General features: G+C 42.3%; 1 protein-coding gene across 1 annotated transcript in view; it reads right to left on the bottom strand.

Moving 5' to 3' along the window:
• The window catches only part of SLC15A5 (solute carrier family 15 member 5), a gene marked incomplete at both ends in the record, with an annotated part of 50248 nt that overhangs the window by 18207 nt on the left and 12947 nt on the right, over positions 1 to 19094 (bottom strand). Inside the window, 3 exons of the mRNA XM_083366560.1 lie at positions 9279 to 9465; positions 9680 to 9900; positions 15103 to 15272. Of these exons, the coding sequence (XP_083222686.1) occupies positions 9279 to 9465; positions 9680 to 9900; positions 15103 to 15272 (578 nt within the window). The remainder of the gene's footprint in view (positions 1 to 9278; positions 9466 to 9679; positions 9901 to 15102; positions 15273 to 19094) is intronic.

The raw sequence follows: 19094 nt of genomic DNA on the forward strand, positions 1-19094 counted from the left end.
AAATGGGGGGCAAAACTCACTTAACAAATGTGTTGTTTAGCAACAGTAATTCGGGACTCAGTAATAATAATAATAATAATAATAATAATAATAATAATAATAATAATAATAATAATAATAATAATAATAATAACAACAACAACAACAACAACAACAAAATAATAATAATAATAATAATAATAATAAAAATAATAATAATAATAATAATAATAATAGAAGAAGAAGAAGAAGAAGAAGAAGAAGAAGAAGAAGAAGAAGAAGAAGAAGAAGAAGAAGAAGAAGAAGAAGAAGAAGAAGAAGAAGTAGTTGGAAGGGACCTTGGAGGTCATCTAGTCCAACCCCCTGCTCAGGCAGGAAACCCTATACCATTTTAGTTATGGCTGTAAATTGGGGAATATCTGCATAGCAATGTTTCTCAACCTTGGCAAGATGTGTGGACTTCAACTACCAGAATTCCCCAGCCAGCATTGCTAGTTTGAGAAACACCGGCATGCAGTATCACATTCATACACATTTATAAATCACTCCGTGTACTGCACCAATGAAACCAAGAGAAAGAAGAAGCTGGATATCAAATACCACTAAATCTTTCAAACGCTTGTAGCACCATTAGATTTTAGGCCAGCATGTAACTGAAAGAATTGTCAGCATCATTATCCAAATCTTCTTTTCTGCAGCTCAGCTGAGACATTATTTTATTTTAAATCCTGAGTAATTGCCACCTGCTGTTTCATGCGCTTCTGCTTTGCACAAAGCTTAACAACAAACTTAATTAGGCTAATTCTAGTCAGATTAATATTTCCTGTCTTTCGGCACTAGCTGTGCCACATGCTACGTGCTTGCCAAATTAAATGGAGGGATACAGGAAATGTTGATTTCTAACTATGTGCATGCTTTAAGATGCACTGCAGGATGGGAGGTAGCTCAAGCTGGGTGAACACTCCAAAGGTCCAATTCATGCAAATGGAAAGTGATTTCTAAACAGGAATTGGGAGCTGCTGTACTACTTTAGAAGTAGGCATTACTACAGCTAGGAACCAGGGGGGAGAGAGGCATATCACAAAAGCAGGATTTCAGGAAATAGCCCAAATCTGAATAGAGGGGATCAAGAGTACTTAGTAATACTGTGTTCTCCTGAAAATAAGCCCTAGCTAGAAAATAAACCCTGGTATGACTTTTCAGGATGCTTGTAATATAAGCTCTACCCCCAAAATAAGCCCCAGTTGTCAGCCAGATGGATGCATTTAGTACCATATTTTCCCCAAAATAAGACCTAACTGGAAAATAAGCCCTAATGTATCTTTTGGAGCAAAACTTAATATAGACCCGGCCTTATTTTAGGGTAAACACAGTAGCAATAGCACTTAGATTTATATACCGCTTCACAGAGCTTTAAAGCCCTCTCTAAGCAGTTTACAGTCAGCATATTGTCCCCAACAATCTGTGTCCTCATTTTACCAACCTCGGAAGAATGGAAGGCTGAGTCAACCTTGAGCCAGTCAGAATCAAACTACTGGCACTGGGCAGAGTCAGCCTGCAATACTGCATTCTAACCACTGCACCACCATGGCTCCAGGACTGAGTCTGCCAATGAATGCCAAAAACAGCTCTGGGGAATGGTTGATCTGATGACTGGAGAAGATAGCAACAGGAAAAGGCTGAACAGTTCAATGCCTATTTTGCATTTGTCTTTTCACAGGGATGCAGTGGCTCAGTGGTTAAGACGCCGAGTCTTAGACCATTCAAGGTCTATCGCTTGGCAATTCAAGACTTGAGTGCCATGGGACAGAGTGAGCAACCATCACTGTCTCAGCTCCTGCCAACCTAGCAGTTCAAAAGCATGCAAATGCAGGTAGATGAGGTAGGTACTGCAAATAAGCCTGAAGGAATGTAACACCATCCCGTGTTCTGCCGTATGCTCTGTGGTGCACCGTGATATCATGCCAGCCACATGACTATGGCAATATCTCCAAACAATGCTGGTTATTTGGCTTAAGAAATGGAGATGAATATTGCTCCCTAAAGTCGGTCAAGACTAGAGGGATAAAATCCACAGGGACACCTTTATTTTTTAATCTATGGATATTCTGAGTCATCCAAGTCATGGTTGTCCCAAAGATGTTTTTTTCAAGAGGCAACTGGACTTTCTTTGTTTTTCCTTGAAGACACTTCGCTTCTCATCCAAGAAGCTTATTCACTTCTGACTGAATCATGGGGAATGGAAGGATTTATATTCCTTGCGGTCATCTGATTGTTAGCATTCTTTCTGAGAGTCACTGAGGCCAGTTGGAGGTTTATCTGTGCCCTCAGGCTCACATGAATAGTGCAAATGGATATGGAACTGCTGAAAGAAAAGTGTTGCAAACAGGGGGTAGATAGTGTCATATCCCTCCCCCTCTTTTGACAGAGGGCTGTCAAACGTAGATGGCCTCTTTACCTTTTACCTTTTCACAAAAGGGGGAAAAACGACCTAACTTGTCAGAAGCTGGACCATAGACAGCAGATGTAAAATGCAGGGCAAGGAAGTCATGAGAGAACACTTAGCTGCTTTATGTAAATTCAGATCACCAAAACTAGATGTATTCCATTTCATAGTGCTAAAAAACCTGGTAGATACGGTTTCAGGATCACTGACTTTTAAGTTTTGAGAACTCCTGGAAGACAAGGAAGTGCCAGAGGATTGGAGAACTGAGTTTGTAGTTGGATTGGAAAGAAGCAGGATGGGAAGAGTATTGATGCCTTTGAACTTTGGCACGGGAGATGACTCCTGAGAATACCAAGGGAATAATCAAGAAATCAAACCAATGGGTCTTCAAACTAATCAACCCAGAATTATTACTCAAAGCACAAATGACCAGGGCTCTAATTATCCTAATTTGGACACATACTATGAAGACCCAGTTCTCTGAAAAAAGCATATATAATAATATGTCCCTTATTTGAACCAAAACAGTACAGAACTGCGTGAATGGATCTGATTGGTGTAAATTGTAGGGGTGAAATACAAGGGAAATTCAGAAATACCGTATATACTTGAGTATAAGCCGAATTTTTCAGCCCACTTTTTGGGCTGAAAAATTCCACTTCGGCTTATACTCCAGTCAACAAAAAAAACTTACCGAGTTGTGCGCGGCCGAGGCTTTGGTGCTTCCGGGATCGCGCGCACCTCTCCCAAGCCACCGCCGTCCGGAGACCTGCCGAAGTTTGGGGAGGTTTGGGGAGGTGCGCGCGCACCTCCCCAAACCTCCCCAAACGTCGGCAGGACTCCGGACCTCCGTGCCCTGCTTGCCTGCTTCTTTCCGCAGCGGAAAGAAGCAGACCTCCGCGCCCTGCTTGCCTGCTTCTTTTCGCTGCGGAAAGAAGCAGACCTCCGGAAAGAAGCAGACCTCCGTGCCCTGCTTGCCTGCTTCTTTTCGCTGCGGAAAGAAGCAGACCTCCGTGCCCTGCTTGCCTGCTTCTTTTCGCTGCGGAAAGAAGCAGACCTCCGGAAAGAAGCAGACCTCCGCGCCCTGCTTGCCTGCTTCTTTTCGCTGTGGAAAGAAGCAGGCAAGCAGGGCGCGGAGGTCTGCTTCTTTCCGGAGGTCTGCTTCTTTCCGCAGTGAAAAGAAGCAGGCAAGCAGGGCACGGAGGTCCGGAGTCCTGCCGACGTTTGGGGAGGTTTGGGGAGGTGCGCGCGCACCTCCCCAAACCTCCCCAAACGTCGGCAGGTCTCCGGACGGCGGCGGCTTGGGAGAGGTGCACGCGATCCTGGAAGCACCGAAGCAAGTCCTCGGTAAGCTCCGGGCGGTCACTTGCTTCGCGTCTCCTGAGGGAAGGGGGGGCGAATGGAGCGGGCGTGTTTCCCCGCCTGCTGGGCGTCGCGATTTGCCCGGGGAACGTGCGGGCCCCTAATGGCAGCGTGGAGCGAGGAAGCGGACAGCCAGGGCTTCCCCGAGAGCCGCGGCCACACAGGGTATTCCTGTGTATTCAGGTTTGTAAAATGGCGGATCGAGCCTCTGCTGGCGGCAGAGGCTTGCAGAATGGCGGATCGGCTTATACTCGAGTCAACAACTTTTTCCAGTTTTTGGGGGTGAAATTGGGGGTCTCGGCTTATACTCGAGTCGGCTTATACTCAAGTATATACGGTAAACCTCCACTTGGTTATCAATGACTGATACTTGCAGATGCAGAACTTTTATTATACACATTAGAAAACTACAACATTACATTACTTTTTGACATAATCACCATTCAAATTGAGGCACTTGTCACAATGTCTTACAAGGTTTCAAATTCCTTAGTAGTCACTTGGCTATGGGGGGTATGCGATCAAAAACATCCCAACGGAACTGCTTCAAAAGTTCTTGGGAACGTCTAACGATGTGCAGGCGAGCATTACCGTGAACCAACACCGCACCGGAAGTCAACATGCCCCAATGCTTGTTATGCATGGCTTGCCTGAGTTTTCATGTTTCACAGTAGACCTCTGAACTGATGGTCGAACCACACTCCAAGAACTTCACTAGCAGTACTCCTTTGGCATCTTCACATTTGGCAGGGTTTTCTATGGCACCACTTACAGTGTGGTGTTGGTTCACGATAATGCTCACCCGCAAACAGCTAGACCCGTGGTGGCGAACCTATGACACGCATGCCACAGGTGGTACTCAGAGCCCCCTCTGTGGGCACACGCACCGTTGCCTCCATCCTAGACCTTCAGCTGGGTTTTATAAAACCTTTTCGCTTTAGGCCTCCGCCGCCGTGTGCAAAAAAAAAAAAAGTTTCAATCAATCAATTAATTTCAACTTTTCACGGGAATTTTTTCCCCGCAAAGTTGGAATTGATGGATTGAACTTTTTAGTCCCACCCAGTCTGCCATTATCACTGCAGCCACGCCCACACAATGGGCCACACCCACACAATGGGCCACGCCCACCCAGCACCTAATGATAAATAAGTGGGTTTTGGGTTGCAGTTTGGGCACTTGGTCTCTAAAAGGTTCTCCATCACTGTGCTAGACGCACCCAAGAACTTTTGAAGCACTTCCGTTGGGATGTTTTCTAATGCGTATAATAAAAGTTCTGTATCTGTGAGTGTCTGTCATTAATAACCAAAAGGAGATTTATTTCCAAATTGCAAATCATATGATCTGCATTTACTTTTACTTATTTCTTTTATTCTATTTTTAACATAGGTTCCTATTACTGTTCCATTTTGTATTTTATATTCTGAGAGGGTCTATAGGCTAATCAATAAAGTATCACTGAATGGGAATGGAAGAAGAAAGCTACAGACTCGTCAGCTTCACCTACTTAGCTTCCAAGTACGGAGATATATATGGATAGATTGACCAGGCATTGCTATCTGATAAATTCACTGGCACATCAATTTTCTTGGCTATGAAATGGAAGTGGTTTGCCATCGTGTTATTCTGTGATGTTTTTTTCAACTTTTCAATCTAGAATACAGCACTGCCTTATGGAACCAGCTCCCCCCTGAGCTTCGGATGGCCCCAGATCTCCGGCCCTTTCGCTGCAGCCTCAAAACATTTCTTTTCCATCAGGCTGACCTGGACTGACAGGGATTTTAATTATGTTTTCAATTTTTAACTTATTTTAATTTTAATTTTAAATTTATTCTACAGGGGCCATTAATTTAATTTTCTTTTAACTTCTGTATTATTGTATTTTTTTATTAAAGAGTTTTACAAAAACAAAATTTTACAATATATCCCCAAATCCCTCCCACCCCAAACCCCCCCACTTCCCCCCCCCACTTCCCAGAGCTAAATACAGGATTATAGTTACAATAATCATATTCTAAATTAAAATTATGCATAATATACAATTAACCAAATTCATAATGTGCTTTAACTCCCCTTTAACATAACTACAAACAACGTACCAATAACAATATCCCACTAAAATCTACTCATAAGCTAAATGGAACTTTTTAGTTCCATATTTGTTCTGAATATAATTTATCCATGTCCTCCAAACTGAAATATATCTTTCCTGTGAATGATCTTTCAAATAAGCAGAAATCTTAGACATTTCTGCAAGATTCGAAACTTTAAACACCCATTCTTCTATAGTGGGCAAACTATCCTTCTTCCAATATTGTCCCACCAGTAACCGTGCTGCTGTTATCATGTTCAAAATCAAGTTAGTTTCTTTAACATCACAATCTACAACAATACCCAATAAAAACAATTGCGGGGAAAACTTTATCTTTCTCTTAAAAATCTTTTGAATGTTCCACCAAATTTTAATCCAAAAAGCTTTTATATTTCTACAAGTCCACCACATGTGAAAATAGGTAGCTTCTAAACTACCACACCTCCAACATTTAGACTGTAAATTAGGATACATGTTGGACAACTTCTTGGGATCCAGATGCCATCTATAAAACATTTTATAAAAATTTTCTCTTAAATTTTGAGCCTGAGTAAATTTAACATTTCTGACCCAAATTATCTCCCAGGTGTCCAACGAAATTGGTTCCTGAATATTTTGTGCCCACTTTATCATGCAGTCTTTAACCAGTTCCGTTTCCGAATCCAATTCAATTAAAGCATTATATATCCTCTTTATATGTGCACAATTTAAATCTCTAATTTGCTTTACTAAATTTTGATCTGTAATTGTGATGCCAACCTTTTGATCTGACTTCCACCTAGCTTTCAATTGGGTATATTGAAACCAAGAGTAACTTATGTTTTCGTGTCTTAACTCCTCTAATGGTTTAAGTTGCCAATCATTCCCTTGCAATCTAAGTAATTCCTTATAAGAAACCATGTCCATACTCACTCCCATAGATACGCCCTCTATCGCGTGTCCAGGAATTCCCCAAATCGGTATTTTATAATTTAACTTATAATAATACTTTTTCCAGACATGCAATAAAGCACTTCATATTCATATTCATACTCGTATTTTATTGTTGTTAGCCGCCCTGAGTCCTTCAGGAGATAGGGCGCATATAAGTCCCAATAATAAATAAATAAATAAATAAATAAATTTCCTAATGGTTGTCTATGGAGATCCTTCACTCATCCAAGTTATGGTTATCCCAAAGATGCTTTTTCAAGAGACAACTGGACTTTTGTTTTTCCTTGAAGACTTTTCGCTTCTCATCCAAGAAGTTGGTTCCTAATGGTTGCTTCTCAAAACATTAGCCCGATCTGATCCTGCTTAGTCAATTTCCTTTAGCTTTCAGGCTGCTGTCATGTACCTACGTGGACAGATGCTGAAGTGCCTTGTTTTAATTTTGCATTTGCCAGAGCATTACAGATTTGGCTTCTGATCTGTTACCGTCTTTATCCAGGCTGAGATTCCTGCTCAGTCAAGAATTTTCTCCTATCAGTTTGATGGTAATGTTACGCACTTGTGGAAAGAGATCTCTGGGTTTGGGACCTCATACGTCAATTGGTTTCTCATAAGACCTTGACTGGATTTATGACATTACAATTAACTTCTGAATGTTTTATTGTTGGCTTCGGGCCATAAAAAGGGCACCTTCTTTCTTGGATTATTCTACTTTGAATTTGCAAACAACAGTTGTGAAGAGGAGTGATATTTCCACGCATCACAGCTTAAGCTACTTTACAAATTGCCATGAGCTCTTTTAAAAAAATTGACCAAATGCATGCGCAATAAATAAAATAATCATAGTATTTCCTCAACGTGAAATATACACTGTTTAACCACCAGAAGTTATTTAATAATGAAGTTCCCTAATGATGCACAGCTATGAATTCACAAATACTAATATTGTCCGGTAATGTTACTCAAGAGATATTCTCCATCACCTTGTTAATTTACAAACGCTATTCGGAGGCCAGTATTCTCAAAAGCAATAGCTTTTCCTGTGTAAGGATTATTTGCAAGTTTCTAAAAAAAAAGTATTTATGATATACAGGTAGTCCTTGACTTACAACTGCAATGGAACCCAAGATTTCTGTTGCTAAGTGAGACAGTTCACGTGACCACGGGGGAAGCTGCTATGGTTGTAAGTGTGAAAAATGGACATAAGTCACTATTTTTAGTGATGTTGTAACTTTGAAGAGTCATTAAATGAACTGTTGTATGTCGAGGACGACCTGTATAAAAAAATCAGGAAAATAAGCAAATGTATAACATTAAGAAAACCAAGATCATGGCATCCAGCCCTCTCAATTCCTGGCAAATAGATGGGGAAGAAATGGAGGTAGTGGCAGATTTTATTTTCCTGGGCTCCAGGATCACTGCAGATGGGGACTGCAGCCAAGAAATTAAAAGATGCTTACTCCTGGGGAGGAAAGCAATGGCAAATCTAGACAGCACACTAAAAAGCAGAGACATCACCCTGTCAACAAAAGTGCGTATAGTCAAGGCTATGGTCTTCCCAGTTGCAATGTATGGCAGTGAAAGTTGGACCATAAGAAAGGCTGAGCGCCAAAGAATTGAAGCCTTTGAACTATGGTGCTGGAGAAGACTCCTGCGACTCCCTTGGACTGCAAGGCGATCAAACCGGTCAGTCCTAGAGGAGATCAACCCTGACTGCTCTTTAGAAGGCCAGATCCTGAAGTTGAAACTCAAATACTTTGGCCACCTAATGAGAAGGAAGGACTCACTGGAGAAGAGCCTCATGCTGGGAAAGGTTGAGGGCAATAGAAGAATGGGACGACAGAGAATGAGGTGGCTGGATGGAGTGACTGAAGCAGTAGGCGTGAGCCTAAATGGACTCCAGAAGATGGCAGAGGACAGGAAGGCCTGGAGGAACATTGTCCATAGGGTCGTGATGGGTCGGACACGACTTCGCAGCTAACAACAACATAACATAGAAATAGCTTATAATAAAGACAAACCTTCCAAGCATTATAAAATACACAAGGGAAAGAAAATAACATTGCAGATTGACATACAACCATTTGTTCAGTGACTGTTTGTGGTTACAACGGCACTGGAAAAAAGTGATTTCTGACTGTTTTTCACACTTAACCATTGTTGCAGCATGCCCATGGTCACGGGATCAAAATTTGGGCACTTAGCCTGTATTTATGATAATTGCAGGGTCCCAGGGTCATGTGAACCCCCTTTGCGACCCTTTGACAACCAGAGTCAATGGAGAAGCCAGATTCACTTAACAACCGTGCTACTAACTTAACAGCTGGAGTGATTCAGTGGCAAGAAAGGTTGCAAAAACGGAGCAAAACTCCCGTAACAACTATCTTGCTCAACAGCAGTAATTTCAGGCTCAATCGTGGTCATAAGTCAAGGAGTACCTTCCATAATTTGCGCTATTTTTTCAGTACTCACCAATAGAAATCACGGGATACCATCCGCTTGTTTTGGCGTTCAACAAGCAAGCATTGACGCACTCCAGAAGGGGTGCCAGAATTAAAAACGGCAAGATGCTTATTAAATTCATGGCAGCGATTGGCAAAAGGAATCCATTCAAATTCAGATTGGAATTCATTGTCTGTATATAATATCCGGATGGAATCTGAATAGCAAAGAGAAATGCTTTAGTCTGGTTGATGATCCAACCGGCTTCCACCCATGGAAAAGACAGAAAATAAAGGGATTTTTTTTTGTTTTCTTTCGTTTACCTCCATTTCTGAAGGGGTATGTTTCATTGCATGCTAAAATTAAAGAGACAAAAGTGTGCGTCTGAACCAAACCAAACCAAATTTAAAACCAAAGCATAACTCACTCACTTGCATAATACATGATCTATAGAGGATTTGGAAGGCAAATAGAGGAAAGAGACGGACGAGCAATTTTGTGTTTTCCACTTGTGTTTCGGTGTAGTGGCCTCCGTAGTTTTCCTTGGCATGGTCCAGCCAGTTTGCCACATTCCCACTGAAATAGCGGCATTGTACGCAACACAGCTTCAGTGCATTGACAACTATGCCACAGATTGTCAACAGGCAACTACCTAACAACAAGACAGAGGAGTTAATAATTTACAACACCGACTTTATAAGACCAAACCTGCCTGCTAGAGCAGTGGGCACTCCTGTCTGAAAGTTTTGGCAGATTTCAACTGGTGAAGAAATTAGGTCAGGGGTTTGCAGTTGCTTAGAAATCTCTCTTCACCACAAAATCCAACCTCACAATTCAAAGGATTAAAGCAACAGGGCCAGAAAACCTGCATTTTACTAAATGTACTATAGAGTGGGGTCATTCTTTAGTTCCCATAGGACTTGTTTGTAGACTGAACCTCAGCACAGAAAAATTCAGTAAGATGCAGATAATAACCATATCCCTGATCTGCAAAAACACCCAACTTTTTCTTACTATTGACAGTTGGATCAACCCTAAAAGCTGAGAGCCACACTCTTAAGTGAAGTATCAGTACTATAACACCTGTAGGTATTATGGCAGCTATATCCAACTTCACAAGTGGATCCAACATTAATTTTCAAAAACAGGAATGAAAATGGCTGAATTTTTGTATTCTTCTCCAAACCTCTTGGGTGATTTTGGCAGAGAATGCCAATAATAATAATAATAATAATAATAATAATAATAATAATAATAATAATAATAATAATAATAATAATAATAATAATAATAATAATAATTTTATTTGTATACCGCCCTTCTCCCGAAGGACTCAGGGCGGTGAACAGGGCAATACATGTTAAAAGACAAGAATACAACAATTAAAAGAGATTAAACAAGATGCCCAAGAACTATAACAATAAGTTAAAATACATAAAAAGCAATAAAACCCAAACCCATCACCCATCAGGCCAGGCCGGCTTGTTCGAACAGGTAGGTCTTTAGGTCGCGCCGGAAGGAGCGAAGGTCGGGCGCCATTCGGAGCTCAACCAGAAGATGGTTCCATAAATCCGGCGCGCCCACAGAGAACGCCCTCCCCCTGGGGGCCACCAGTCAACATTATTTGACCGGCGGCACCCTGAGGAGGCCCTCTCTGTGGGAGCCCACTGGGCGGAGGGAAGTTGATGCCGGCCGCAGGTGCTCCCTGAGGTATTCCGGACCCATGCCATGAAGGGCTTTGTAGGTCATTACCAGCAAATGATGTCTTTTCATGATTAAGATCATTTTTGGATATATATACCTGCACTAAAGACCAGGTACAAGATTGTTTGATCCAGCCAAGATCTCCAGACCACTGATGGGCATCACTGATTGTCAGGTAAAGGGATGGACATAATCCAGTAGGCAATGCTTTATGTAGCTTAACCAGTGGTGGGATTCAAATACAGTATGTGAACAACCGGTTCTCTGTGTGGATGCCGCTTCTGAAAATCCATTCTGGGCCTCGGCAACAAAAAATTAGCTATCGGTTCTGCCAAAGTGATGCAAACTGGCTGAATCCCACCACTGAGCTTAACCCTAAATTAAATAATGGTTTATTCACCACAACAAGCACTACTCAAAAGCAAACAGTTACCAATATCTATCTATCTATCTATCTATCTATCTATCTATCTATCTATCTATCTATCTATCTATCTATATAGAATAGAATAGAATAGAATAGAATAGAATAGAATAGAATAGAATAGAATAGAATAGAATAGAATAGAATAGAATAGAATAGAATAGAATAGAATAACACTTTATTAGCCAAATATGATTAGACACACAAGGAATTTGTCTCCAGTGCATAAACTCTCAGTATATAAGTTTGGGAGGATAAGAGAGGAACTCAACAGAATACATAAAATAAACAGTGTAGGAGACAAATAGCAAGAGGAAAAAGTTGATAATTGATATAAGGGATTCTTAGTGACATTGCAGATAATGAGGGTGGCAGACCAAGTGCTTAAATGACTAAAAGTCTAACAGGATTCTGGAATTGATTTTCTTAGGTCACTTGATTCCAAGTATAAATTGGAAGAATTCCAGGCCGGGGTGTCTCTGGTTCCTTAGGCTGTCCAACAACCTTTGTGGCTAAAGATCCACATATCCGTTAAATTAATGTTCTTTCCAGTTCTTATTTTATAATAATAATAATAATAATAATAATAATAATAATAATAATAATAATAATAATAATAATAATAATAATAATAATAAAGTTGGAAGGGACCTTGGAGGTCATCTAGTCCAACCCCCTGCTCAGGCAGGAAACCTTATACCATTTCAGGCAAATGGCTGTCCAGTCTCTTCTTAAAAACCTCCAGTGTTGGAGCATTCACCACCTCTGGAGGCAGGTTGTTCCACAGGTTTTGACCGTCTTAAGTTTGTTTTACCCCATGCTTTTGTGGGTGTATTTTTAAAATTTCTGTAATACGTGAAAATTGTCCGAGAAATGCAATTTTTGCATGCTTTTTCCCTATCTTCTTTTGCATGCTGTTCTCAAAAATACGTGTTTATGTACTTTGCCTAAATACCCCTATTTTAATGGCACGTCCTAGTTTAGAGACCTGTGCCGCAAAGTCTGACAAAGTCGGAACATTGAAGGAAAACCTCAGTCTGGCTTAGGACATTTGTTTGGGAAGCGAAAATTAGATCAATACGCAATGCAGTATACTCAAGGATTTTGGAGAATGCATAGAGTTAAGGAGCCTTAAATTTTTCACCTTGATAAGAGATTCCTTTGATGCTCAGGTGTCATGTCAGCCTTTACCTAATAAAACCTTTGCACTCATTTCAGCTGAAAAAATGACTGCAAATATGTAGGGTCTTGTCTGAAAAAGTAAAGGGGCAATCATATTTTCACTATTGTGCTCCATGCGTATTTTGGTCTTTGCTGGAGTTTGCAGGAAGTCCTTGACTTACAACCATAACTCAGCCTGGAACTACAGTTGTCAATCATGCGGGTCACTAAGAAGGTCATCATGTGAGTATGCCCGATTTTAGACCCTTTTTGCAGCCATCTTTAAATGAGTCACGGTGGTCATTAAGTGAATCCATTGTTCACAATGGGCATTTTTTACTGGAAAAATGTCAATGCTAGTTTCTGACAAAAATCATTGTGAATCTCAGTGATGTTATCACAGGCCATAAACGGGGGGGGGGGAGCAAGGATGGGAGAGGTGGCCATTGAAACTTTGAATTCTGGTCATAGGTAGCATGGGGAAAGACTCCTAAGTGGACGTTAAGCCAAGGACTATCTGTAATAAAAAATACATTATTGTATGTATCTCCAAGCGTGGACGTAATATATCCTGGAATTTTGGAACAAAACTACAGGAGCTGACTAAAGTATGTTTTATAAGCTATATTCCTTTCCTACCTTTGTACCTTTTCTCCCTTTAAATCTTTGGCTCCTCTGTTCTCCTCTGACCTTGAGTTAATCTATGCTACTTAATTACAGTAGTTTAAAAGGCTAGATGGCTCTCTAGATGATTCTCCCCATCCCTATCTCAATCTTTGGTCAACTGCCAATTGTCAAAATTATAGCCGAACAAAGACATGCAAATGAAATCCTTGCTTGACATATGCTGGTCCCACATGTAAAAAAATAAAAGACCTCTTTAAAATAGAACTCGGTAATTTCTTTAAGGTCACTGACGGACTTGAATTATTGGCTTGAGAGAAAATTCTAGCCAGATCATCTTATTGGAAGAAGCTAGAACAAGGTGATAACTTTAGCTATTTAGAAACAGGAGTAGCGCTGCTTGAACAATTGGTCAAAAGGGGGTGTGAAAAGAGACAAAAAGCATCCCCAAGGAACAAAAAAACATATCCATCTATTGGGAAAATTAATGCAATCCAGAGAAGATTGGTTTGGAGTAAAATCTGGGATAATTTAGCCAAACACTACTTCTCTCATAACCCTGGGATCCCAATCACTCTCTTTCAGAGTTAGGGTTTGGGTAGTGCTAAAAGGCACCTGATTAAAAAGACAGAGACCCCGAGTTCTAGTCCTGCCTTAGGCACAAAGTCAGCTGGATGACTTGGGGCCAGTCCTTCTTTCTCAACCTCAGGAAAAAGCAAGCAAGAGCAAACCACTTCCAAAACTCTTGCCAAGGATGCCTTCATTGCTAAACTCCTAAAATTGTCATATTCTTGATTGCAAATTTTGGAAACCCTGTAATTCAGAATTTCTCAATAATGGCCTCGCCGACTGAAATGTCTAGATGTTTAGAATTGGAGGGCGTCAGATTTGGTCTGGGGAAAAAAAAATGAAATGCCCTCAATTCAAAGTCAGCTGCTGATATCTACACAGACACATCCATGAAATTTTGGAAGGCAGCCACGCTGTGGAAGTAGTTTGCCACTGTTTTCTTCAGTGGTATTGTTTTCAATACCTCATTCTAAGTTACAGACTTGAAATACCATCTTCCATTCAAGTACAAATCGGGTCTGACCTGACTGGGGTGTTTGTGCACCTTCAGATCAGTCTAGGGCTGCTTGAACTGTTGTAAGCCGAGGACTACCTGTATATCCTAGTCAAAGTCGATGTAACTGTGGCCTATATGTGAAGCTTTAGGTGTTAAGAGAATCCTTACTGGACAATATTAAATGGCCAATGTTAAAATGTTCCTGTTGTGATTCAGTGTCAGCCTGTGCTTCCAGCAGCTGAATCGGAGGAATCGGAGGAGGAGGAGGGGGGAGGGGGAGGGGTTTGGAGAGCCTTTGGTGTCAGAGGGAGGCTCTGATGCACTGCAGGACTCTCAGCCTGGCCCCTTCAGTTGTGTTCCTCATGAGGCTCAGCTGTGTGAGGAGAAGGTGTTGGACTCAGAGGAGTCACAGCTGAATCTGTTCAGAGACGCTAGAAGCAGAAGGCAATCCAGCAGAGCAGAGCAGAGAAAATCAATGAGGCAACTCAGTGAAAAGAGGAGAAGGCATTGAGAAGCCACATCTGGGGACAGATAATAAAAGGGGAAGGTGTGGGCGGTGCTGGTTGCTGAAGGCAACCGTTCGTAGACATTCAAAGAGAATCCTGGTCTGTTCTTGCTAATCTGTTTGACTCTTGTTTGTTGACACTAGTTTGATGTTTTGAATCATTTATTGAAGAAAATATTCTGCTGCTTTTTTGTTTGAAAGACTTTATCATTTTGGAAGGAAATAAATTTGGGTTGGTTTTTTCCCCAGCCTATTAATTTGTCAAAAGGAAAAAGGGGTTGTCCCTGTCACACAAACAGGGCTGGTCATAGGCTGGAACAGAACAGTTCCCCCCACTCGATTAAATCAACCATATAATGTAACTGCTTACCTCTGGGGGGCTGATAAATCATTTCACTACGTGCCATGTGAATTGTGATCAGTCCCATAAGGACAGAAACAAATGGAATAAGAAAGCCCAGGTTTTGGGCCACCGACTGCTGGATGTACGAGATGCTGATGAAGACAAAGGCTGAACTGAGGTTGATCAACCAATAAAACCTGTAAAGGGAAATGGGCAGCAATCATCATTTTTAGAGACAGATGAAAAAGAACTTATATTTGTGAGAAGAAACTGGTGCCTTTTCCAATGGAAGTCACAGTGCCAGCCTGAATGGGATAAACCCAGGCCAATGCTCTGCAGGATCCTGGGGTTATGTGATCACTTTTTGTGACCTTCTCACAAGCAAAGGCAGGACAAGGAGCAACGGAGCGAAACTAATCAAGGAGAGAAGCAACCTAGAACTAAGGAAAAATTTCCTGAATTAATCAGAGGAACAACCTGCCTCCAGAAGCGGTGAATGCTCCAACACTGGAAGATTTTAAGAGACTGGACAGCCATTTCTCTGAAATGGTATAGGGTTTCCTGCCTGAGCAGGGGGTTGGACTAGATGACCTCCAAGATCCCTTCCAACTTTATTATTATTATTATTATTATTATTATTATTATTATTATTATTATTATTATTATTATTATTATTGAAACCAGATTCGCTTAACAACCGTGTTACTAATTTAACAACTTCAGCGATTGACTTAGCAGCTGTGGCAAGAAAGATCATAAAATGGGGGCAAAACTCACTGAACAACTGTCTTCCTTAGAAAAAGAAACCTTGGGCTTAATTGCAGTCGTAAGTCGAGGATTACCTAGTCTATCCTGGTGGGAGCAAGCCCACTAGGATTTTCACATGACAATTTCTTCACCAAGGAGTTTTGCCAGACGGCCTTCATTGGACCTCTGTTGGATTTTTTTTTTCTTCTCACAATGACAGACATAATTCAAAAGTGTTTTTTTTAAAAAAAACAAAAACCAGTAATTTTAGATCAAAAGCATTTAAGGGACTCCAGAGGTCAAGACAGAATCTTTGTATGCTGGAAGACGAGAGACTGGGGGAATCCCCCAGTGGGTATTAACACTGAACTAAACTATCTTTCATCTTGTTAGAGCAGAATGGCAGTGACTGAGTCAGAGCCATATAACTGCCTAATGGGCCAAAGAGAATACGGGCAGCAGTTGAAGAATGGATTAATGATAGATCCAACTGGAGTGCTTTTTGAAATAGAAATAAAATCATAGGGCTGGAAGCGACCTTGGAGGTCTTCTAGTCCAACCCCCAGCTGAAGGCAGGAATCCTTATTCCATTCTGGGCAAATAGTTGAGCGTTCTTTACTTCAAAATGCCCACCAATTGAACTCCCAGGGCAGTGGTGGGATTCAAATATGTGAACAACTGGTTCTCTGTGTGGACGTCGCTTCCAGAAGTCCATTCTGCTGGGCCTGGGCAACAAAACATTAGCTACCGGTCCTGCCGAACTGGTGCAAACCATCTGAATCCCTCCACTGTCCCAGGGGGACATGATGGCTTGGCGGTTAAAGATGTTGGGATTGTCAGCTGGGAGGCTGACAGCCCGGGTTCCAGACCTGAGCACAGCAGGATGGTGTAAGCTTCCATTACTTGTCCCAGTTCCTGCCAACCTAGCAGTCTGAAAGCAGGCAAGTGCAAGTAGATAAATAGGTACCACTTTGGTGGGAAGGTAGCTCACCGAAAGTAACAATGTATTCAATCTAAAAGCCCAAAAAACAACTGTTCAGAAGTCCCAAACACACCGAGGAGTCCATCATCCAACCTGACCCGTTGAGGTTCGTTCACTGAACCATGTTTAAACAGTATTCCGTGCGCCTTGGCATATAGTCATGCTGGCCACACAACAACGGGGATGTCTTTCAGACACTACTGGCTTCCTCAGCTAGGAAACAGAGATGAACACCATCTCCTAGAATCAGGCACAACTGGACAGGGAAAAACCTTTACCTTTATGGGGCAACCACAACTCTGGAAGGCAAGCTGTTTCCTTAATTAATCATTTCTCACTGTCAGGAAATTCCTCCCCTTTCCAGACTGGATCTTCCTCTGAAGAGCTTCTACCCATTGCTTCTTAGTCCTGCCCTCTGGTGCTATGGGGAACAAGTCGACCCCCCTCTTTTCTGGGACAGCCCTTCAAGTAAGTCTTGGAGGAGAGAACTGCTGAGAATCTTTTAGTGGGTGTCAAGAGTGGCCGTGGGATATCTGAATGCTGGAACCTGAGATTCTCTCCAATAAGATCACTACCACATGCCCCAAGAATGATTTTATCAAGAAAGGGGAGTATTTGTAGCTCAGGGTTGAAATGAAGGGTCCTTGGTGCTCTCTGTGTTTGGCTGTCTCCCTGCGAACATTTGCTAGCACTGATGATGTTACCTAGTTTGGGTTATGAAACACCTGCAAGAAAACAGCCAGGCTCGGAGAGCACCAAGGACCCCCTCAATGATTTTTTTCTTCTTTAGATTGTTTTGGGTCCCTATTAGACAACCAGAATGTGAATCAAGGCAATAGGAGGAGATCCTTCTCTGCTGTTGCCTCAACCCTATGGGACAGCTTGCACCCCAGAGGCAAGCAGCCCCCATTGTTCCGGGTCTCCGGAAAGAGTGTTAAGACCTGCCTCTGCCAACTGGTCTGGAGGTCCAAGCATGCTATGCAAACCCTGGACGTGGCTGTGGGATGAAGGTGCTCCCTCTGCCTTTTAACTTTGCAATTGTCCCTTTTAACCTAGTTTGACTTTGGATTTTAAACTTGTTTTCAACTATTGCTTTTATATCATGTTACTGTCCTATCTGTAAACCTCCCAGAGGCAACCTAAGTGTGACGGGCATATAGAAATTTGATAAACAAACAGATAAATAAAATACATTCTGTTGCTTTTCATCAACTAGCATTCAGCAAATATACTGAGCCTCAATCTACAGGTATCATGTAGCCCACACAGTGTTGTGGATCCACCCCTGGACCACTCTCTGGACGTGGGTTCTGAAGAGGAGAATGAGTTTGAGTTGGCAGAGGAAAGCCGAGCGACGGCCCAGGCTGGGGCTCAGAGAGTGCTAGCCGAAGGAGCAGCCTCAGTTGGGTCAATCGGATAAGTGACAGGTTGCAGCTGAACCAAGCTAGCCGTCAGGTCCCCCAAATCTTCATTGTTTCCCTTGCATAGTTATTCTAATTTCGGGGCCTGCCATTCTGCTGGGGGCAGGGCGAGCACGCTTTCGCTTGGGATAACTTTCGCTTTCTACTTTCCCTCTCCTGCCTCTATCATCTTGAGAAAGGAATGTGTCTCCCTTGTCAGGGAGACGGTTGCAGAGAAACGAAAGCTGGAGAAGACCTTGAGATGCATGCCAACTGTGTCAGCCGGCCACACTTCGTGCCACCAGTGGATTGGCTGGATTTCAAATGGACATTATGACTTTGGAGGGAGGAGGAATTTTGCTAGCTTAACTGTACCGTTTTCACGGGTTTTCCCCCAGATCTCGCCTTGACTTCCCTATTGTCACTGACCCCCTAATAAAAAAATAGCCTTTTGAGACAACGCCTGTTTCAAGAGTTCTGCTTTCTTGGCTGGTTAGTTGAAGTGGGTCCCTACACTAGCCAGAGGTGCAGCAAGTTGGCCAGGATGCTCCAGGAGAGGGCCAGGAGCAGCTGTCACCCATTAGCAATGAGGGGAAGGTGTAGTCCATACCTCCTCATCCAAGGACACGTAGGACAGAGAGGAGACAGGAAGACTACTTGCTACAGCTAGACTACTTGAGAGGAGGTAACCTCGCCTCTGGTGAAGGGCTGCATCCAGTGGTGGGATTCAAATATGTGAACAACCGGTTCTCTGTGTGGATGCCACTTCCGGAAGTCCATTCTGGGCCTGGGCAACAAAAAAATTAGCTACCGGTTCTGCCGAAGTGGTGCGAACTGGCTGAATCCCACCACTGGCTGCATCTGAGGACCTGGTTGGGGGGGGGGGGGCT

This window comes from Vipera ursinii (assembly GCF_947247035.1).
Source record: "Vipera ursinii genome assembly, chromosome: 6".
Taxonomy (NCBI): Eukaryota; Metazoa; Chordata; class Lepidosauria; order Squamata; family Viperidae; genus Vipera; species Vipera ursinii.